Source organism: Doryrhamphus excisus, chromosome 16 (assembly GCF_030265055.1).
Source record: "Doryrhamphus excisus isolate RoL2022-K1 chromosome 16, RoL_Dexc_1.0, whole genome shotgun sequence".
NCBI classification, from domain to species: Eukaryota; Metazoa; Chordata; class Actinopteri; order Syngnathiformes; family Syngnathidae; genus Doryrhamphus; species Doryrhamphus excisus.
The window spans coordinates 12,728,547-12,751,678 of record NC_080481.1 but is presented as its reverse complement, the minus strand read 5'-3'; the positions used below and the strand labels follow the sequence as shown (position 1 = coordinate 12,751,678).

The 23,132-nt window shown below is 41.0% G+C and overlaps 2 protein-coding genes and 1 long non-coding RNA gene across 10 annotated transcripts; 1 reads left to right on the top strand and 2 right to left on the bottom strand.

Annotated features, from left to right (window-relative positions):
* Positions 1-67: 67 nt before the first annotated feature.
* LOC131104750 (uncharacterized) lies at positions 68-1,538 on the bottom strand. The gene is made up of 3 exons (XR_009119823.1): positions 1,308-1,538; positions 660-765; positions 68-571 (listed from the first exon to the last, which is right to left on the bottom strand). It is a non-coding gene; the product is annotated as an uncharacterized LOC131104750 (long non-coding RNA).
* Positions 1,539-3,207: 1,669 nt separating this feature from the next.
* Positions 3,208-16,387, bottom strand: raf1a (Raf-1 proto-oncogene, serine/threonine kinase a). 3 transcript variants are annotated; one of them, XM_058051437.1, is made up of 17 exons: positions 10,790-11,005; positions 10,539-10,651; positions 9,684-9,786; positions 9,440-9,597; positions 9,257-9,346; positions 8,185-8,338; positions 7,648-7,767; positions 7,501-7,525; positions 7,270-7,379; positions 7,056-7,173; positions 6,840-6,924; positions 6,545-6,721; positions 6,437-6,483; positions 5,589-5,707; positions 5,368-5,499; positions 4,380-4,514; positions 3,208-4,310 (listed from the first exon to the last, which is right to left on the bottom strand). In XM_058051437.1, the coding sequence occupies exons 1-17, from the start codon at positions 10,988-10,990 to the stop codon at positions 4,170-4,172; spliced, it is 2,028 nt and encodes a 675-aa protein (XP_057907420.1). In that variant the 5' UTR covers positions 10,991-11,005; the 3' UTR covers positions 3,208-4,169. The 3 variants fall into 3 exon arrangements, with proteins under 3 accessions (XP_057907420.1, XP_057907419.1, XP_057907417.1); XM_058051434.1 differs by lacking the exon at positions 7,648-7,767 and adding an exon at positions 15,669-16,387 and having other exon boundaries at positions 3,215-4,310; positions 10,790-11,016; XM_058051436.1 differs by lacking the exon at positions 7,648-7,767 and having other exon boundaries at positions 3,214-4,310; positions 10,790-10,996.
* Positions 16,388-19,509: 3,122 nt separating this feature from the next.
* On the top strand, positions 19,510-22,753 carry cnbpa (CCHC-type zinc finger, nucleic acid binding protein a). Of its 6 annotated transcripts, none has more exons than XM_058051442.1 (6): positions 19,566-19,658; positions 20,538-20,600; positions 21,063-21,177; positions 21,333-21,398; positions 21,487-21,685; positions 21,765-22,753. In XM_058051442.1, the coding sequence occupies exons 3-6, from the start codon at positions 21,066-21,068 to the stop codon at positions 21,880-21,882; spliced, it is 495 nt and encodes a 164-aa protein (XP_057907425.1). In that variant the 5' UTR covers positions 19,566-19,658; positions 20,538-20,600; positions 21,063-21,065; the 3' UTR covers positions 21,883-22,753. The 6 variants fall into 6 exon arrangements, with proteins under 6 accessions (XP_057907424.1, XP_057907421.1, XP_057907425.1 ...); XM_058051439.1 differs by having other exon boundaries at positions 21,063-21,183; XM_058051441.1 differs by lacking the exon at positions 20,538-20,600 and having other exon boundaries at positions 19,510-19,658.
* Positions 22,754-23,132: the final 379 nt, after the last annotated feature.

The window sequence follows — 23,132 nt, the reverse complement described above, 5'->3', positions numbered from 1 at the left end:
TGTAGAGTGTCGTCTATTCATTTTGACTTTACATCACCAAATATGGTTCCTTCCTTTCTCTATAATAATTCCCCTATATTGAGTGTGGCTTTCATCATTACAAAACATTATGTGATGCAAAATCCCCACATTTTATCTTCATATTTTAGAAGAATCACCACAGGACAGGTTGTGTTAAATTTGGAATGGACCTTTCCTGCAATAATGGAACCAAAATCAGAATACTCCACTGCAAAAATACATTGCAGCAAACAAAGTATACTACTTTTCAAAAGTGTCCTACATATTTAAGTTGAATGGTTTGTTATTTATATATATATGAAAATAGCCCTGTAGGAAATTCATAGTAAAGTTGATAAATTCATATTTATTAGCTGTAGAACAAAAATGTCAAGAAAAAAAATAATCACTGGCCTTGAACGTGAGGATCCAATTCGCTGTTCGTCAAGACACGGGACGATCCTCAGCCCAAATGAAGGTTGTTCCTGGTGCCAGGTGTAGTCCAATAACCCAATCAGATGGGGTTTAAGGGTTTGAAGAACAAAAACATCCTTCAACACTACAAAATTGCCTGTTTGGAATTTGCATTAAAGCGCCAAACATGAGACATTGAAAGCTGCGTATACAAAGTTTTATTCTCTGATGAGAAAAAAATTTACCTTGACGGTCAATGGAAGAATGGGGCTTCAGGTTGCGCAGGGGCGTCAAACGGTGGATGGCTATATGTGGATGCAGGGAGCATCCCTCGTGTCTGAAGACCCTCGCCTGTGTGGTAATGACTAGCTTTTTCAAAAGGACGACACCGCAGTTCACAATGCAAGGACTTCTTCCAGAGAAATAATAATAATAATAATCACCATGGAATTGTTATCCAGCATAACTTTTGTGCATGTTCAAGATGAATTAAACCATTACATTTTTGGGGGTTTGATATGTATCACTTAAATCACACTGATAGCTACTCATTATGATCCTTCACAATCCTAATCTGCAATTCACACTTTTAATGTGTCTAATCATTATTTAGAACAACCAGCATGCATTTTTATGATTTTCTTGGTTTCAGAAGAACACCTTTATGTACAGTATAGTATTCAATCGACATACATTTAACTCCCCAGAAAACAAGAGAGCCTTGCTGCCACCTGCTGGTACAAATGAGCCACATGAGAACTGGAACAGTAGGGTTACATAACTAAGCTCTATTTGTAATAACAATAATATAGGAGGGAAATTATTGCTTATTGCTGTTTTATACTTTATACCCCGGGTGAATAACGATATGTGATTTATTGTGAGTGACTTACTGGGTCGGTAGTGGCTGCCAGGCTGCAAAAGGGGCAGGTAAAAATCAAAGATGCTGTGTATACATGCATGTAAAACAGCTGGAGTCCTATTAATATTCTTCTCAATATAATATATTACCTTAAAAAAATTAGGTATGGATACTTTTGAGGTCGTGTTAGTTTTTTTCCGAATCCTTTTTCTGTAATTCGCTTGGTGTTGTGAACGATAAACCAATGCGACCGGATATCCGGTTTGACATCGGCACCAGCCTGGGCTGTCTGCAAAAGGATTGTCGCACATGCGCCGTAGGTTACAGTACTTTATAGTGATTATAGTTATTTATTATGTTATTTATTATTGTGTAATACCAAGACATGAACATAAAATTAAAATCACACCAAATATGAGGTGAAAGAAAAGCAAGAAAAATCTGGTCAGCCTGGTTTGAGAAATGTAGACTTATGCAACTTAGATGTTTTGGAGCTGTGCAAGAACATGCAACTAAAGACAGTCTGCACGGTATAAAAAGCAACCCTGACTAGATGGGGCTTATATAGAACATTTGGCCTCAGCTGATTTCACTTTGGCCAGTCTATGTGGCTCCTCAATAAGCAGAAATAGAACATTAACCAATAGAGCAAACCACATGGCAGATAGCCAGTTTGATCTACAGTCGCTGTGTTGCGCCACCTTGCATGACATCAGGCCTATTTCAACCTATGATGGACCTTTTTGGAAAGTCCATCGTGTTTATCGACTTCAGCAGGGCTCAAGAGTTAAAAAAAGAGGTACACTTCCAGATACAACCTTTAAATATTAAGATGTCTATTCAAGTATACACCCATGGTTAAATGGTCTCAATGGTCATGCTCAGCTGCAATAGACTTGTCAACACACCTAAATGCAACGAAGAGTGTGTATATCACAGCAAACACTTCAATGTTTACCGTAAAAAAAATAAAGCTTCCCTGTGTGCCATTACATATACCTAGCATGCTATCTCATTGTTATTGTCCACTGTGAGTTTGCCACTTATTACTGTGTTAACTCCACAGAGGCATCACCAACAGTGGAATCCCCTGTGGCGTGTCTGGGCTCGATCATCCAAAAGGTCACACTACTTTGCCACCGCTACAGTAAACATCACAACCCACCTCTAAGACTTACACGTGTGTGGGATTGTACCGTCACCGAACCCCCCAAAAAAAATGAAAAAATACAGTGCAACGTCTGCCCCGGTGACCTTGTTTTTCGGTTAAGTGGCGGTCCAAACGGAAAAGGAAGTTATTGCTCGCCTATAATGTCTGCAGTTGACTCTCAAAATAGTTAACACACTTTTATAGTTTTACTATAATTTAGTTTAGACGTCACAATATGGCAGCAAAATAAATCACAACCACCTTCAGTGAAGGTAAAAGTGATTTACATGTATTTATGTGCAATTTGAATTGTTATATGCATATAAAACTATGATTTTTTTTAATAAAACATTATTAGTATTCTGGAATGGATTAACTGGATCCGTTTGTGTGAAAAGTTGATTTGGTTAACATCCGTTTCGGTTTAAGTCAGACCTTCTGGAAAGAATGAATGACGCTAACCAAGGTTCTACTTTATAAAACATTATTAGCATTCTGGAATAGATTAACTGGATCTGTTTGTGTGAAAAGTTGATTTGGTTAACATCCGTTTCGGTTTAAGTCAGACCTTCTGGAAAGAATGAATGACACTAACCAAGGTTCCACTTTATAAAACATTATTAGCATTCTGGAATGGATTAACTGGATCCGTTTGTGTGTAAAGTTGATTTGGTTAACATCCGTTTCGGTTTTGAGTCAAACCTTCTGGAAAGAATGAATGACGCTAACCAAGGTTCCACTGTACTTATCACGTTAAAAGCATGTCACTCATGACTAAATAAATTCACAGCTACAAGTTTGGCAAAGAATTTATCTTAATTTTATTAAAATAGTAAATAGGCAACTTTCTCACCAAGTTGACATTAAAACATTTGATCTCCTGAACGAGACCCGATAAAACAAATTAGTTTCAAATCACTTTAAATATTTAAGACAACGGCCTAAACGTCCAGCCTTTTTATATAGTGCGGACAGATCAGCTACAAGCTTCTGTGTAGACTGTAAAAAGAAAACTACTGCTTTTGCCAAAATGTGCAAATTCATCAACTTCCATTGTTACCCGTGCTCATCATTTGACAGGCTTCAGTTACGCTGACATGACTTGAAATCAAAATTTAATGCTGTCAAAGACAATTAAAAACAAATATATTCCCCATATCCAGTCCTTTTAGCACTTAAGACAATGCAAAATGAAGCCACAACTGAATGGACTACATCCAGCAGCTGTGTTTGCCAGAGGTGATCTTGTGCAGGAGCTTTGTGTGTTTCCTCTTAAGGCAGCAGAGTTTCCTACTGGAAAAAAAAAGGTCCTGTTCAAAAAAAATGAAAAAAAAAGGGCGGCAAAATAGTCGCATGTGCTTCACTTCACAGAGCCAAGAGAAGCAACTCTTCACGCCTCCTTCAATGTCTACTTGTCACTGTCGATGTAGGTAAATTGTCTGTGCATATATTTACAAAGAGGCACTGTATACTTCTTTGAACGTGCAGCGATGCAATGGGCCGGGCTCTGCCTACACCCTTTTCATTTGTACATCCTACTGCACCACTCCATCCAATGTCTATCTCTCCACTCTGCCCTTCCCTCGCTCCTTTTCCCTCCTTAGTATAGTGATGAGTACTGCTTTGAAGTATTATTGTTTTAATATGCAAAGGGTTTGTGTGCTCAGAGTATTGAACTGCCGGGTGAATTTGAGAGAAGGGGCTGCATAAGGAGAGGAGAAGGAGGTGGAGCTGTCTGATCCTTTAAAAAATAGGCAGCTTTGTGGAGGTCAGAGTACAAGCATTGATATCCTCAGTGTGAGAGGCTCTGTGCAGGGACGGTTCAGAGGCACTGTGGTTTATTTTAGGCAGGGCATGCTGTAGAAGCTCAATAGAGGACAGGATCTACAAAAAGAACAGAAATAAGAATTAGCTCGACCATGAAACTCACCAGACAGACGCAAACAAGCTCACCTGTGGGAAGAGCGGCCTCTCATCCTTGGACTTCTTGATGCAGTCAGCAACCAACCTTTTCATGGCTTTGGGGCAGTTCTTGTACAGCTTGCTGAGGTCAGGTGACAGATAGCCACGTCCCACCATAAAGATAATCTGACAGCACAGGGAGAAAGTTGATTTGTATTTGGCATCACGGGACAACTGGCCTGAATGTCCGAGAACACATGTAGGCTATTATGAAGGCATGATGCATGCTCACCAGGCAATGAATGTAAGACATTATTAGTATAAAAGGATAATATATGGGAAAATTCTATTCTATTCAAAATGTAATTTGAATTTAGAGACAATATTGTAGTTAGCAAGGACCCAGACCAAGCCAAGTCATGCCATGTGACCTGAGAAGGGACATCAAACCACACACACATTTACGGGTGTGTTTCTAAAGTTGGGCCAATGGTTGCTGCTTCTCCAAAGACACAACAACAAACCCCTTTTGCCAAGTACTATTTAACATCTACTCCTATAGAGCCAACCAAGAGCCAGGATCAAATATACACAGCACACTTGCTCCAAGGACACCTTTGGAGTGAAGGCAACTGAATTGTCCACCAAATGAGAGTTTGGCAAAATGGGTGAATCCGAGTTAGAAAGCCGCAGTGGTAAAGGGAGGAATTCAGCCACATGTTGAGAAATTTCACTTGTAACAGGGAAGCTACCAGGATATTTACGGTGGTGGAGAACATCATAATGATCATACGTGTGTGGATTGCTGCATGGGGGTATGAAAACTCAGTCTCAGCCTGACAGATATTGGGCAGCTTAGGCTGTGATTCTAGTCTAGTCAGGGATGTCACAGGAATTGCAGACTATGAAGAATAATGGCTCTCAGTTGCTGGTGCGGGCCAGCAAAGTGTGAGTTGATCATCATGAACCCCAGCTAAGATAAACTTGATTTAGAAAATGCTACCTTACATAAGTACCGTGTTTAATGACTGCTTCGTACCTGGTCTCTGTTTGCTATCTGGGAGTACGGGAGCTCCCCAGTCATGAGCTCAAAAAGAACAATTCCATAGGAATAGACATCTGATTGGAAGCTGTAGGGATTGTTGTCCTGCATCCGTATAACTTCAGGAGCCTTTGAAGAGACACAGAGCATTTTTACATCACAGGGGTATTTTTCATACATCATTTCTGTATCAAAGCTGTTAAAGCTTGTTCACAAACCATCCAGAGAATGGAGCCAGAAGGCTGCTCCACCTGGTGCGAACCACTCCACCTGGCCTTTACGGTTGCGAGACCAAAGTCGCCAATTTTGACGGTCAGCCCCTCATGCAAAAATATATCTTCCCTGTTGTCAAAGACTCATAACTGAAATACTGACAAGCTTACCTGTCCAAATGTATGTGTGTGGGTTCAAACAAACGGAAAGATATATTTCACACTACAGCTTTATTGGCAACCTCATCCAGTTAACAATGTGAATCTTGTAAGTTACCCCTTGTGTATAATTCATTTTTCCACTTCTTTCCTTGTTTACTGTTTATTTTGTTAATTATGTATATTTTAGGTTAGCGCGCAGACCTCACAGCTTGGAGACCAGGGTTCAATTCCACCCTCGGCCATCTCTGTGTGGAGTTTGCATGTTCTCCCCGTGCATGCGTGGGTTTTCTCCGGGTACTCCGATTTCCTCCCACATTCCAAAAACATGCTAGGTTAATTGGCAACTCCAAATTGTCCATAGGTATGAATGTGAGTGTGAATGATTTTTTGTCTATATGTGCCCTGTGATTGGCTGGCGACCAATCCAGGGTGTACCCCGCCCCTCGCCCGAAGACAGCTGGGATAGGCTCCAGCACCCCCGCGACCCTCATGAGGAAAAGCGGTAGAAAATGAATGAATATTTTAAGTTTCCTTATTTCCTTTCTGTTTCACAGCAGCCTGTTCTGGCACTATTTCATTCCGTAAATTTACTTGAAATTGATGCCATATGTTTACTTTTGCATAAAAGTACAAAAAAAACCAACCACCTCCCGTTAGAGCACTTTTATCAAGAGCACTGATGAGAAGGATACTGTTGGACTTCATGTCACGATGAATGATGTTCTTCGCATGCAGATAACTGAAAGAGAAGAATAGGTTAGATATTCAGAGTCAGACAAGGACCATTGTTTATGACTTACTCCATGCCCTGAGCCGTCTGCCTTGCAATGTCTATAAGCTGGATCATCTTGAAGTTGGTCTCCAAGACATGAATGTGTTTGTAGAGGCTGCTGCCCTCACACCACTGGGTCACAATGGCCAGGTTGTCTTTTGTCATGTAGCCCATAAACAACAGGATGTTGACATGCCGTGTCTTTCTGTGAGCAGATGTGGCCAAGAAAAGAAGATAAAGTTTGGAACAGATGAGTCACTGTAGACCAAACAAGCGACAACAACATTTCAAGGACTATAATATTTATTGGAATCATTTCTTACCTTAGCACAGCTACTTCATTTCTAAATGCCTGAAATTGCTCTGGCGTGGGGTAAGTCACCTTTAAAATCTTCACTGCTACATCACCTATAAAAATCCAAAACAATATAGGACTTGAATTTGCTGAGATGTAAAGCAAGGAGCAACAAGGGGAAATGTGAGCATGTTAGTTGTTGCATCAGAACGTGCCCTGCCCCTTCTGCCCCCATCATTCCTACCATGCCATTTCCCTTTGTATACAGTTCCAAAGGAGCCCGAACCAATGCGGGAGTGCAGATACACCTCACTGGCTTCAATCTCCCAGTAGTAACTAGAGTCACGCTTGTCCCGAGGCCTCTGGATTAACACAAAACCATAAAGGTGTAAATGTTACTAAACAAGGCAAACATCATTGACTATACATGCACAGACAACAAAGCCGGGAAAAATTACAATTTTATTCTTTTCCTGAGTATTGAAGGACGTCGACCGCTCCCGCTGAGCTGGTGCAGGTGCTTTGGTTTGGGACCAGCCTGTAGGACTCTGGTTGGGGGAACTCCCAGCTGTAGGAGGACAAATAGAATTAAGAGTTTATGGCTACCTCATAAAGTTGACTAAATTAAAGTAGAAATGTAAACAACACAGCTGAAACAATGTGGCAGTCCAGGATAAAAGAAAACTTACCCGAGTCATGATCCCGCATTGCATCCTAGAACGGACAAACACAAATCAAAATGTGCAAGGTTCAGGTTTGCAACAAAGATGTGAAAACAATTTGCCTGGGAAGATGTCAGGCCATGCAGACTGCACACACATGCTCTGCTCTCTAACCTTTTCTGGACTCTCAGATGAGGTCTCAACAAAAGACTGGGAGAAGTGGACAATACCTACTTTCCTCTTCAGCCAGAATCTATGGCACCAGGAGGTGGGGAAGGTATTCAGGCAGTCTAGCTACTCCCCAGGAGGGGACAACAACAGTCAACGAGGACAGAAAATGAAGAAAAGAACGTGAGGAGGGACATAACAAGAAAGAAAACAGGAGGGATGCTGAAGTTTGTAACTAAAGAGAATAAAAGGGAAATGTTTGAAATAATACAGAAGCAAGTAGAGTGAAAAATAAGAAACTATAACAACAATGGGGATGTTGATCTCTCAATTATTTAAACAAGACGCCATGTGGTGAATACCACAAAACAGGGTTTGCCTCATCCAGGTTAGTTTACACAGACAATATATAAGAAGTAGAAAAGAGCAAGGCATGGATAGTTTGAATGCCTGAGATGTATACGGGGAGGAGCCGGGAGATATTTTAGGGGTGGCTAACTGCACCTACAGGAGCACCAAGAGGACCGCATGGTGTGTAGTTACCTCAATCATGCTGCTGTCTACAGGCAGAGTTGTGCTAACCACATGGACGTTTGGAGTAGAAGTCGAGCGTTGCCTCTGGGAGAGACCGCCCCCCGTGGGTGAGTAAGGCGTGACATAGTTGAAGGCATGGGGTGTAGAATATCGGTGGGCAGAGCTATGCGGGAGAGAGAGAGAATGGCATATTGAGATTCAAAATGAAATAGTTTGTAATTGCATGCTGGAAACATAAAGGCAAATAAAATATGTTGTTCAACTTGTGCAGAGTTGCTAGACTTCTGTTGTGTAAACTGTGCCTTAGTTTGATCAGAGTGTTGCAGTGTCGGCAGTCTTTTGTGTACACATTACAACTGGACTATCCACTTCTAGGTGTGTTTGACTGATGGTTGGCTTGTCTTCAGAAATGTTTGTGGGGCTGAAACAGTCTGAAAAATCTGTGTTTACTTTCTGATGCTCAACAATTAACCCCCTGTAGTTTGCTCCATGAATACTTTTTACAGTTATGGGGAAAACGAGAAATATTGGATTCTGTGGTCATATGGAAGAGCAATGTCATTTATTCATCTCTGTTTAGAAACCTAAGGTCAGTATGTTGCAGATGTGCTTGCACAACATCTGATCCACCCATCTGTCCGTTGTGAGGCCTGCAGCCAGCATGTCTGATGACATGTCACATTTGAAACAGAAAATTGGACAACATGGAATTCACTACAAGGCGGAATAAACAGAGTTTCAATACAGCACTTGCTCTACATGCAAAGACTTTACTGTGAATGTGCTAATTTGGCAGCTGAGAGTGCTTTTAAACAATTTGAAGTGCTGCTGAAACAACAGGCTCTTTTCACATCTCTTGTTACATCAGCCCTTGGACTGGTAAGCCCCCGTAAAGCTGAGGATGTAATTAAAAACAGGATTTAATTCAATTACAATTAAGGCGCTTTTGTAAATCAGAACACGACTATACCGGTTTAGAAGAAAAACATAACCCAAAACAAATGACTATCAATATCATCAATATGGACAAAGGGCTTTCATTTAAGCTGGAATCAACAGACAACAACAGCAATGGACATACCTTGGAAAGCGAGTAAGGGATTCTCTCATTCTCCGAGACGTCAAAGGGGGAAGTGATGGGGCGCCACTCTCGCCAGGTGTTGGATACAGACTGAGTGAAGAGACACAAAGAGTGACTCGACTTTAAATAAATTCATCCTTTCATACAAACATGGTTTAGTTGTAATGTAATGGGGAATCTTACAGGAGTTGTCGAATATTACTCCAGTCCACACACATTGTGGGTACTTTGGTGCTGCAATGCTCATGGAACTTGTAGCCACACGTTTGGCAACGGAAACCGTTCAAAAGAAACTTCTGGCAAATGTCACAGAACGCTAGCTTCAGATACGTTTTCCGGACCTGAAACATAAGGAAGAATTAAGATTTGTCATTTTTGGTCAGGGATACTTATTTGAAAGTGAACATAAGACATTTCAGGCACTCACAAAATTATGCGTGGTCAGAGGAACATGATCCAAAACCTCCACCAGCAACTCTTCCCCAATCAGGGAGGTGGAGTCAGTATTCCAATCCATCCGTAGTTTTTTACTGTTATGAAAAAGGAAAAACAACACTTTATTGTCATGAAAGAAGTCGGGTATTATAATGCAGTACTTAAAAGAAAACTAAAAATTAAAAGAATAAATTTTGCCCATCATCCACAATCCTTTGTGAGACATGAATACATGCCTTTCTCTTTACTGAGCATTGTAAAGATATACAAACAGATAAAAACAGCTCATTACCGCACATAACCTACAGTATGCTGCCTACAAAGACCGCTATTAAAAACACCTCAAACAAGGTTTTATGGTTTTTATATACATGCTGTGACCATATACATTAACCACTGGTACATAAATGATAACATGCTTACAGTATTTAGCCGTATTTTGGTCCTTTTATGCATTCGCATTGATTTCACGTAGCAAAATTCCGTTTCCAAACGGAAAAATTAAAACACAGCAGCAGTGGTGGCAGCTCCAACATGTAGCCTTACCTTTTTGGTAGTAGTCTGATGCAGTGAGGTGAATTGTCGTAGTTTAATTGTCATAACAATGTTAAAAATAAGAATGCCGCTGTAGCTTGGTTAATATGCACGTCTCATTATATGTAAATTGAGCATTGTGGTCGCTTTTTCAGAAGGCTTTATAGTTGTTTACATATTGTTCCCATTAGGTGCAGTAATGAGCTTTCTCTTTTTATATTTTTAAGAATGTACACAAAAGAGAAAGACATATGTGTTCCCACATAAGGATTGTGGATGATGGGCACAATTCCATTAAAAAATGATGTCTCACCTCCTCTGTCCAGAATGCAGTCTGAAAACGGCACAACACTGAGGCTGCAGGCCTCGCACCATGAGCGCTTTAATCAAGCAGCTTTGCAAAGTCATACCTGGCCGTACATTTACCTAAGGAAGACAAAGTACTTATTCATTCTTTAGTCTGACAGCATGGCTCCGCTTGAATTAAAAAGGACGCCAGTCAGTGCTCCAGCAACCTTAATAGAAAACCAATATGCCTTATATACATGATAGAAATCAGCTCACCACAGTACGCTGCTGGTTTGGGAGGTAGACACGGATGGTGCTGCTCGCCTTTGAGTCGGGTATCTTACTGTCATCTGAGGAGTGACGCTGGCAGGAAAATCCCTGGACCATAGTCGGTGAAAGACACGGACCTTCGAAAGCAGAGTCCTTCATTCCAAAGCCGTTGCTCAGGGTCTTCCACGCTCCCTGGAGGTGCTCCATTAGTAAAGCCAAGTGCTCTCAATGGTCTGGAAAAAATGAACCATACGCAAACTTGCATGCTTTAAAAGCTCACATCATCAGCTGACTCAATCAATACTACATTAGTTGTCTTGTCTTCTGGATGGCAGGGAAGCTGCCCAAAGACTCAATGTCAATGTGTATTAAAATAACCAGCAAAATGAAAGTGGTAGATATTTTAATTAGGATAAATGTAATAAGCTCTACTGAATCTATTTTTAGATGGCTGTCACATTTCATCAGTTAGTAATGACTTCAAAGACTAACATTTTTCTAGCCTTAAATGTTCACGGCCAACATTCAAGGAAGTGGAAACATTCAAGAGATGTTGGCTGCTACTGACAGATAACATTTTACAGTTTTTACAGCTATTTTTATAGAACATTGCTGCTTCACAACATTCCACAGTTGCACCCAAAACTACCATCGTGAGATTGTTGCATATTGTATATTTACCTCTCAAAAGTATACACAATGTCAAAAACAAAACCCCAAATTATCTGTAATGCTTATCGACTGAAGGGTAGAAGGAGGCATTGGGTGAGAGGGTAAGGTAGATCCTGGACAGATCTGGTTCTGATCTTGGGTCTACACACCAAGAAAACAATTCACACTCCTTTGGTCAATCAAGAGACTCTTATTTGCACATTTCTTCTGATTTTAAAAGCAATCTTAAATTGATTTTTACACAGCAAAACAAACATTTGAACAATGAGAAACAATGTAAGCTGAAATGACCCAAAAAAAAAGGCATACCAAACCAGTTACAAAGCAAATACATAAAGTGAGCAGGGTCACAAATTGAGCAATCTGATTAGATATGCATGATTGCATGCATGGTGGCATGTTGGTTAATTGAGTCTTGAAGAAACTGAAGCAGAATGAAGTCCACTATTTAGGTGCAACCAGCAGTAGCCTGTCGATTCAGTCTCAACAAAGTTTTTTGGTCTGAAGAAAAACATGTCAGCAATAGCAACTAAGGGCCAACATCCACACAAACCTCAACTACCGCAAAAACCTTTCTCGGTGGCATAATTTGGCTCAGACCAAAAAATTAACTGATAAGAATGCTTGTACCTGTTCACGAAGAAATAGTTCAGTATTTTAATTATTTAGCCTGAGTGTGATTAGGAGGGATCTGTTGAGTGATGATGCTGCTCTTACTTTGCTTGCTGCTTCAATGTGTTTTGTGACCCTGAATTTGTCAATACAACAGTATAGCGTTTATTAGAGCCAAATCTGTATTATATCTGATGTTGTGCATCAAAGACAATATACTCTTGTTATTTCTACACCACGAATGTGTGAACATTAAATCAGGTTGGCCGTGCACCCTCCTTTGCATGATATCATTGTGTTGTACTGAGCTCAGCGCGGTGATTTATGAAGTTAAGCCAAACCTTTTTGTTGTTTTTGTTGGTATTTATGCCTATTTCTTTTGGTTGGCGAAGTTGGCATCGAAAATTTTCACGATCCCAGGAGAATCTGAATGTTTGCAAGTGTACACCAGCCTTTTTTTTAATCAGGTGCATAGTAAGTAGCCACTAACTTAAATATAGGAGTGCACACAAATCGACTTGCAAAGTAAATATTCACATTTTCACTGGATTACTGATAAATACTTGAATAACTGCAGAAATTAATATGTTTAGAATTCATATTTTATTGTGCGGCAGTAACAGCATAAACAGCTTCCTGTCCGCAAAATAACAAGACATTTCACAGGCCATTAGCACTGTGTTGTGTTTAATTGTGTGGTGACAGTATTATCTGCAAATTTGGTTGTGTGTGTGTGTGTTTTAGGGCATCAACAGCAGAATTCCGACATATAAACAAAGCATCTCAGGTTTCCTGTTGGTTTGTGCTCGTTTTTGCAAATTCCCAAGTTCCCCAGTTTGGTCTTGCTCTGAGAGCTTGTCGCTTGTTTCTCTTGCGAGACTTGGCAACATGTCTCTGTGTATCACCTGCAAATTTGCATAAGAAGGAATTCTAAGAGCCAGAAGTGATTATGCAAATATATTACCTGGCAGGCAACTGTTGGTCTCTATTGAATTTATGATCAGCATCTTGACCCAGATGGCTAGCAGTTTGCACAAAAACATTAAACTACATTTTTCATCACCAAATACAACCATTCGGCTTTCTCCATTCATATGTATTGTACTTAATTGTCTTTAATAGCCAGTAATGGTAGACACAGTTGTCCATTTTTCTACACATTCATGACCTATACTCCTATCAGTGTTGCTGCATCCAGCTGCTACAAGAAACTTGCACTACAGCATAATATTTGACGTAAACCCTCCAAGTCTGGCCTTTGACACCATCTCATACCCCTTCCTCTTCAATGGATTATCATCCATTGGCATCATTAACACCCGCCTTGACTGGTGTCATTCCTATCTCACAAGTCATCAGTTCATACAGCTGAAAGTCCCAGTGTGCCCCAGGGCTCTGTTCGAGGGCCCTTTTTCTTCATTAACTACCTTCATCCCCTCCATCTTTCGCAAATTCAACATCCATTTCCTACTGTTTCACTGACGACACCCAGCTTGGCATCTCCACCAAAAAAATGCCATAGTCTATTCTTCCTCCCTCACCTTATGCTTACCTGAAAAAGTTCATAAAACTAAACACTGACTGACAAAAACCAAATCCTCCTTATTGGTACAAAATAATCACTATCAACACCATTGATATTTCCCCTTCCCTCAGGGTCTGAGTTTCATCTTGAGTAGTAAACTAGTCCCAACCCCAGATCAATAACATCACCCATTCGACTTATTTTTTACCTGCGCAACAATAACCGACTCTACCCATTTCTCACTGTCCACGCTGCCTCCAACCTTGTTCAGTCTGGTAACGCTGCGCATCAACTACTGCAACTCATAGCTCTTTTGTCTCCCCCAGAAATCCCTCTACCACACGTAGGGAACCTATGCCTAGGCACCATGACAAGCCTTCCTCGTGTGCGTCAGAAAATCTCAACTAAACGCATCATAATTATCAAGCCCAAATTGTTCTAAAACTACAGCACCACTGGCACAATTGGAACAAACAGAAACTCTCCCTTCTGGCATGTATAAAACAGTAAAGAATGACAATATCCAGATACATCCTTGCTAAGCAATCACAGATGCTTCATTTTAAATACTGGAATATATAATCCAAATGGAAACAGATGATGTTGGATTATTTTGCATGAGGTAATTTGGTGTCTCCAGTCGGGTTGCGAGGGAGAGCTTTAAGTGCTAGGTTGCATCGAGAATGTAAAATGATCTGTCTCAAAGAAACCAAATCGCTCGCTAACGTGCACGGCTTTGCAGTGTACACACCAAATGCTCTGTTTCACCTCACTGAAAACAGTAAGTGAAGACAGAGGTCACACTTACTTTGTCCACTAAAGACTTCATGTGGGGGTGTTTCTCTTACTTATTACTAGAGGCCAATTTCTCCTTTATCCTGGGGAGGGGGGAGAAGTGTATCAATCTCAATCAGAGTCAGATATATTTTAAACAATATTGCCTCCATATTGAATTAGATTATCCTGTGCCCCTTTCACCATGTTCAATGAAAGTTTTGCTCAAGCAAATAGATAAGGTAGGTTAACAAATAACTCCCTTGTAGGAGGTAATAATCACCTTTTTGGTAGGTGAACATAGGATGTAATACTGATATTTAATATATGTTTAGATAGAAAAGCCAAAATCATATTTCCAAGCTTTTACAACACAAAATATTTTTACATAATATAAATTATGTAAGCTTACACAACTGTCCTTATAGTACACATACACATTGTGCAGACCTTTACTTATGTGATACTTATATGTAATAACCAACGCGATCCCTTTGTTGAAAAGAGCCAGTTATGTTTTATGACTATAATTAGCTTCTGGTCTCTTTATTTTTGGATTACTTTCACTCAGGTTTTTGTTTGCGTAGGGTGATGTTTGTTGACATCATGCCCAATGTTTGTGGTCAGTTGCTTCTGTCGGCATTCACACTTTCCACACTCTGGACTAGAAGAACCCGGTGGCAGGAGGACCTAGACCCATCTCTCAGGTGGTCTTAGTCCAGGCCTTTGGATTCTGGACTGTGGTTGGATTCTGGTAAGTGAACCCACCCCAAAGAGCCACTACAATCACCAAACTAGTTCGAGGAATGCTTTGTGTAAACTTTCCCAGAAAAGCTCAAATTATAAAGCATATTTTATCCACCAGGAAAAATATGGAAGTCAAAATAAGTCCACCTTTTTAGCTTTGGTCATTTGTGGTCAGTCTACAGAAAGCAGACAGATTTAGAATCCTGACTTAGGTAATAAAGTTATAAATGTTAAGGTAGCTGAAATATATTCATATCAAGTTGGGCCATCCTGCTCCAATAAATGACAACAAAAGAATGTGAAACAAAAGAGTTGCTAAAACAGTTAAAGCCATTAAGGTGGAAGTTGGTATAGCCCCCCCACACAACCACAACCCAACAGCAACAAGCGCTTTAAAACACTATTCTCACACATTTCGCCAGAGAAGCGGTTTACGCATCTAGAGTTATTTATGGTTAGCCGTGTTTCTACATAACTACCACAGTGCTTGTGCTATAGGCAACAAATGGTGCTACGTTTGTGTAAGTTTGTGTGCATGTGTGTGTATAAGCTTACCAAGAGAAGTCGGGAAAGTTGTGCTCCGCCATAACTTGAGGAAAAAGTGGCGTCGATGACATCATCATATTTGCAACGAATTCAAAGAAAAGGCGAAAAGTTCGGCGGATCGTCTTGCCTTTGGGTTACAAAAGATTCCCCAATACTCACTAAGAGTGGACGACGTGAAGGTCACAGGCTGGTTGCCTCAAAAAACAAGCGAGGAAAAGTTTGATCTCTAAAGGCGAACAAGAGAAGGTTGAAATCGGTCGGCCGCCACAAAAAAGTGACACGACGCGGGTTCGTCTTCTAGCTCGAAAGGGGCGGTTTTAAAATAAAATCCGGCTCCATTGCGGACTACCGCGTCGTCTGACAATCAATATTTACGTTTGGACGGTAGAAGGTGAAAAGGTTTGACTTCGTGTCTTGCGTCTGTCTGACGACAGCGTTTGAAACAAGAGCTCGCAGTCACAACGAGCGGCTAGCATCAGTCACACTGGACTAAAGCCCTCCCACTCTAACCACCATGTTTTGCCCCTTAATATCGCCTAACGATTTCACACACAGGCGGCATCTATCTATCACAATCTAGTACTAATCTTATTTCCATACTTATAACCACTCATAACAACACCGAGGAAGTCACTTTCTATTTTCGCATGCTGCGTTCTATTCCAAAGAATACAGTACTTTAGTGAATAATATATCTTTTGAAAACCAACAAAAAGCAACTCACTACCGGTTTGGAGGAAAGGCTTTGCTTGCAGCAGCTCAAGGGAAAGTAAGTGCGCCATCATCTGGAGACTGTAGTGCAGTGCAATGTGATTTTCATGACACATCAGCTTTATTTCCTGATTTTAGATGTATTCTAACCAAATTAAATTCCTACATTTTCTCTACGCAATATAAAATAATTTTTGCATGAAAACAGGATTATCACAATGGTATCACTGAGGAGTCTATACTTTTAGCCATAAAAAGGTGTGCATCTCAGTGATCAGTTATATTTGAAGTTTTTATGATTTAATTCATGTCTTTTTTGGCCCTTGTCAGTCCCCTAGAATTTACCTACCTTTACACCCCATAGAGCAGCACTGCTTCACTACATGCAGAGCGAAATATTTCAATAACATATTTAATAATTTCCTTAATAGTTTTGATGATTAGCAGCGAATAACACCAAATTCGTGAAGCGTCTGCGGTGATGTGAGTGATGTGGACTCTGCATCGGTTCATTGTGGTGAAAAGGGACCTGAGTCGAAAGCCAAAGCTCTCAATTAACCAGTTGAGCCACGTTCCTATATGGTAGCTTTGGGTAGTGACCGAAGGGCCAAGATTGAAATTAGTTTACTACGCAGGCTATAGCTGGGCTCTCCCATAGAGCGAGTGAGAGAAGCTGTCATCTGGTAGAAACCCAGAGTAGAACTGTTGCATCTCCACATGGGAGGAGCAGTGGCCCGCGCATCTGGTCAGGATTCCTTCTGGAAACCTCCCTGCAGGTGTTCAGAGCATGTCTGGCCAGTAGGAGTCCTCGGGGAAGACCCAAGACACGTTGGACAGATTAAAGTGGCCTGGGAATGCCTTAGGGTCTGCCAGGATGGGCTGGACTAAGTAGCTGGGTAGAGGGAAGTCTGGGCATCACTGCTTTGGCTACTGCCCCACGACCTGACCTCAAAAAGTTGGCCTTCGCCAAGGCTGCCCTTTATCACCGATTCTGTTAATCATTTTCATGGACAGAATTTGTAGGTGCAGCCAAGGCGTTGAGGGAGTCCAGGTTGGGGGGCCTAAGGACATCAATTCTGCTATTTGCAGACAATGTGGTCCTAATGGCCTCATCGCGATGTGACCTTCAGATTGCAGCTGAGTGAGTGTGAAGCTTCTGGGATGAGACTTGGTACATCCAAATCCGAGGCCATGGTTCTCAGTTGTGCTCCCTCTGGGTTGGGAATGATGTCCTGCCCCAGGTGGAGGAGTTCAAGTATCTCGGGGTCTTGTTCACAAGTGAGAGAAGGTTGGAGCTTGAGGTCGACTGGTGGATTGCTGCAGCGTCTGCAGTAATGCAGTCGCTGTATCGGACCGTCGTGGTGAGCTGAAAGGCTCAGCTGGAAGGCAAAGCTCTCAATTTACCGGTCGATCTATGTTCCCACACAGCTTTGGGTTGAAAGCTAGTATGGTGGCCGGACTCTAAGACATAGGGAGTAGGTCGCTGCTCCTTCACATTGAGAGGAGCCAGTTGAGGTGTTTAAAGCATATTGTCCGGCTTCCTCCCAGAATTTAGACTTGATTAAAAAATAATTGCTGGTTTTTTCCATGTTTGCTGTTGTTTTTAGTTTACTTGTTAGTTTCACCAGGTGCCAAGGGGCAAAAAAAAAAAAAAACAACCCAAAAAACACGGTCCACAGGCTGCACTTTTAGCACACCCGTGTTGGGGTGATTTAAAAAATATTCACATTTGAGAGGCTGAAATTACAATACTTACAATTGTAATAAACATACGGAATGCTGACGTTGTTGTTGAAGTTGTTGACGATTAAGTGGATAATCAATTAATTAATGATTAATAATTAATGTGGCGGTATTAATGTGAGTGTGAATGATTGTTTGTCTATATGTGCCCTGAGATTGGAAATAGCAATGGTAATCATTTTAATGTCTGAAAAAGCGTAGAATGAAGCAAAGCGTATTTAATAGTGCTAACTTCCCTGTGTTTGTTGACTAATTCTGTGTTCAATATGCAACAGTTGTGTACCTCTTAATAGTGAAGAAAAATGATAAAAGATGCGTATTAGAGCTTTAGACAGCTTATTGAGCAATGAAGAATATATCAATCATTTAATTAATAAAGGTAAAGTTGATGGAAACATTGTTTTGTAATGGTGGATATATTTTACCCAACCATAAACGGCTGCAAAATGACCTTGGTGTACACTCACCATGTGTTTATCATGTCTGAAGTATCCGGTTCTGGGTCCGAGAGTTGACACCATCTGGGAATAAAAGAGCTTAATTGGCATCCCAGTCAGTAAGTGTATGTCTTCATTGGTCCAGTATTCATTATCTTGTTGAGCAGCTAACACAGGCTATGATAGGAGGACTTCTGTTAACTGTACTTTCATTCCACCTATAGCTATTAAATACCCTTTGAAGATGAGGGCTGGGCTTTGTCATAGAATGGAATATTTTAAGGTACTCCATCCTGGATATACAGTACTTGTACCACTGTATTTCTCCTATAATGGAAACTTATACAGGCATCCCAAAATCATTTTGGGTTATGCAGTACATGATATGTTTCATTGTGTAATATGGCCATGTGAAATACTAATTCCCATCTCTGAGCATTGTAGACGATTCCACCTTAACAGTAGAGCAGAAGGCATCTTTCCCTCTTATTGATTTTGACTAAGCACTCAGGCCAGTTAGCATGGATGCATGCAGGCTGCCCTCATTGGATTGTATTATAACAGTTGCAGATAATGTAATAAGCACTTTTTTAATTTGACAGTTAAATGTAAATGCATTATTTACCTCACTACCACTATTATGGGCATAATTTAATGACATCACCTTTTACTAACTTATATACCTCATATTATTATTATCAGGATTTTTTTGTTGATAAAGGAAATATATAAGGAAATATATTGTCAATAAATGGGAGGTCTGCAATATTAAGGAGGTGTGATAAATTCAGAGAAAATGTGTTAGTTACAATGTACTTCATCTTTACTTCATTATCGTTTTTTTAAGTTCAAATGAAACAGGTTACCAAGGCTGGTCAATTTAAGGAAGAAAGGGCAGTTCTGGGTCGGTGATTGGTTCATTCATAGAGGCGGTGTCCAGATATTCTCATATGTGATTGGTTGTGGCCTGAGCTGGCGACCAATTACTGCACAGGTTTTTACTGGTTACTGTGAATGACAATTCAGGAAATCTTGCTCGCACCGCATGTAGCGCATAGAAGGAGGCGTAAACACACACTCACACACACAGTGCTTCACAGCTAGCGAGGTAAGCAATAAAGCATTTTTTCTAGACATTGGGTACAAACGGATGTCGAAAGTACAACGCATGAGAAGTAATTGACTGGGAGACTTTTCCACATTGGGCTGTTTTTTGTCAGTTCACTCGGTTTAGTTTGAGTTTAGCAATGGAGCATCGGGACCTCGGGCCTGCTAATAGTAGGCCGTCCCAACGACTTTGGTGTGTTTGCCCTGCGCGGGAAATTTCCTCTTAGCTATATATTCCCACAAATTCCAATTGAAAATGGTTTGTTATTGCGGCTTGTTACTATTTGTGTCGCGGGAATATTGTTCTTGTTGAAGACTGGAGTGCCATCGTCGACTGAATCGTGCATCTTGGTCGTGATCGTGCGCTGGTTTGCTAGCGTGGGTTAGCATGAAGCTATGGTGTCTCGCGACTGCGCAGCAACATCAACGTGACTAGGCCGACGTTAGCGTAGCTTCAACCTTTGGTATTTAATTCTAGCCCAACGCGAGTGCCTTGTTTTCATCGTTCAAACTGACACGCAGATGCTTTAAAAAGTGAACAAGTCAACTTTAGTTCCGATATGTCGTCGACTTTCATATTTCAGTCCACGTTTAATACTCGACCACGACATGCTGGTCGTAGCAGTTTGCAGCGCACGTCATCAAGCATTGGAAAATAATAGAGGCTGTAAATTGATGGTTGCTACATTTGTGACGTTTAAGTAGGGTCGCTGTATCATAACTGTGGAGTTTGACGCAACAAGTTCATCATTGCTCTTTGACAACAAAAGACGGTGAAAGCGTGGTCGCTCGTCATTTAACGAATGTCAGCATTTAGGTACTTAAAATGAGGAGCTTGATTACATATTAACTTACATTCTTCCTGAATTGATGTCTTCAGCGCCGTCAGCAAGCTGAAGTTTGGCCAATGACGATCACCACATGATTCCATTGAGAACATTATGTAAGTTAGTTTTAATAGTTGTAGATGCCGACAAAGCCCTCATCCTAAAATACTACATCCTTGGTTAGATGGTAAATTAGAAAACCCATACCCAAGCTATGTAGCATGCCAGACGTTCAGTTGTTGTTTGCTCCCTGATAATGATGGTTGTAGTTGGACATCAGCAGTCCTGTAGGTTTTATGTTGGATGTTTCCAGCTTTTTAAGTCACTCACACCATCTGTTTAAAAGTCGGCTTGGAAAGCAATAGCTTTTATTAAGAGCAAATATGTAAGGTCTAACTTAAAACAGTTTATCCCAAGGTGCTGCACTCGTATTGCACTTCTGTGTATTATATTCAAACCTGGCCAATTTCAACAATCAAAATGGGTAACATGTTACTAGATTTGAACCACATTAACCTTTGTGTAAATCTGGTGTGTGTCTGTATGCAGTGATGATATTGACACAATGTCTTCTCCAGGTAATGGAGATGAGCAGCAACAGCGAGTGCTTTGGATGTGGCCGTTCAGGGCACTGGATTAAACATTGCCCCAATGCCGCTGGTCCACGGGGACGTGCCCGAGGCAGGGGACGAGGCAAGGGTACTACATACTATCTAGGCCACACCCAGCATCAGATTTGGATTACATTTTTAACTTGACCGGGTGTCTTTGCTACTGTTAAAAGTTAACAAAAGTAGATGGATCTCGCGGGTTAGTATCCTCTTACTCATCTGTATATGTCGCTACAGAGACGTTCTGCTATCGGTGTGGAGACCAAGGACACATAGCAAGGGAATGTGAGCAAACTGAGGATGGTGAGCATGGCCCCTTAGCTTTTGACATACAGAAGCTCCACAACAGTCAGTTTTTACCTTTTTTCCCCCTCGTCCCCTGCCTCCTCAGCATGCTACAACTGCCATAGGAGTGGCCACATTTCTCGTGACTGCAAGGAGCCCAAAAAGGAGAGGGAGCAGCTGTGCTACACCTGCGGTAAGGCTGGTCACATGGCCCGTGACTGCGACCACGCCAACGAGCAGAAGTGCTACTCCTGCGGCGGCTTTGGCCACATCCAGAAGCTTTGTGACAAGGTGAAATGTTACAGGTAAGTGTTGGCTACCTGTCCTGTTGCCGGTCTTATTTTAACTTTGACTCGACTCTAATGCAGCGGTTGTTTCCTGCAGGTGTGGTGAGATTGGTCACGTCGCAGTGCATTGCAGCAAATCCAGCGAGACCAACTGCTACAACTGTGGAAAGGCAGGCCACCTGGCAAAAGAGTGCACCATCGAAGCCACCGCATAATCAGTGCCCTCTGTTGCCCCTCCTTTTTTCAGATTGATGGTTGGTTGTATTATTTTCTCTGAATCCTCTTCACTGGCCAACGGTTGGCTAACAGAGGCTAGTCCCAGGCCAGTGAGCCTCTCGACATGTAATACAATGAAAGGGGTGAAAAAAAATCTTTCTGCATTCAATACAAAAATGTTTTAGTTTGGTAGCGGTGTTATGTATAATGCTTTGTTAAAGAACCCCCCTTTCCAAGCCACTGGTGATCAGAGAAGAAATGGGACTAAACATGGGAATCTATAGGACCTCTGAGCTTGTGGAAGTGAGTCTCTTGTCAAGAGATAAAAGAAGGGAGTAAATGGAAACCGAACTTCCATGTATGGTTATTTTGGTTTTAGTGCGATGAGTTGGCCAAGGGAGAACGACGTGGAAACAGTTCATATCATGATACATTTCAGCCCTACACGCAGCAAAGTGGGCACCTACAAACGACATGTTCTCTTGTGAAGATACAACATTTTGGAGGTATTAAAAGAAACAACTTCTTTTATAGAAAATCTGTTTACAATTTAAAAGTCACTTGGTTGTCCAAGGTAGATATTTCCTTTAAAAATGGCTTTGGAATTATTTTTCTTTTTACCTTGGCAAAATTAAAACACCATGTCTAGTCGTAAGAACAGCAGAATTTGGAGTTATTTCGGAATGAGATGTTTTCACAGAAATCAAAATGTTATTTTTGTACAATATCACTTAGACTACTGTATAAATACCATTTGCTTGTACTCAGTTTTTAAGTCGGAAGGAAAGTGCAACTGATGTCCTAGAAAATAGAAATGTAATTTTAAACTATCAATAAAGCTGGAGGAGCACGGGGAGAACATTGTCTGAATTCATTGTCACACGAGTGCATTATTTTTTTGCAGTCTTAACAGCTGAATATTGAAATTGTGGTTGGTGTTGTGTGAGATGTCATTTGAATACTTGGAAGTATTTGGCCTACATTGATGTATTAGCTGAAAGTGTAGTCTATACCAGATAAAATATCCATGTAGGTCACTTTCACTAGACCCTAAGAACCACCGTTTATGCATTAGTTTAGTATTCAAACCAGCAGTGTTTGTACACACGCTGTCAATCGCTTTTGTACAGGCAGGATGCTCCATAGAGCATGTAAGTGGACCCTGCAGCATCGACGCAAACGACTCGGGTTACCAGTCAAATTCCATCTGCTTCCCTGCGGCAAACGAGAAGCAGTAAAATGGAGAACC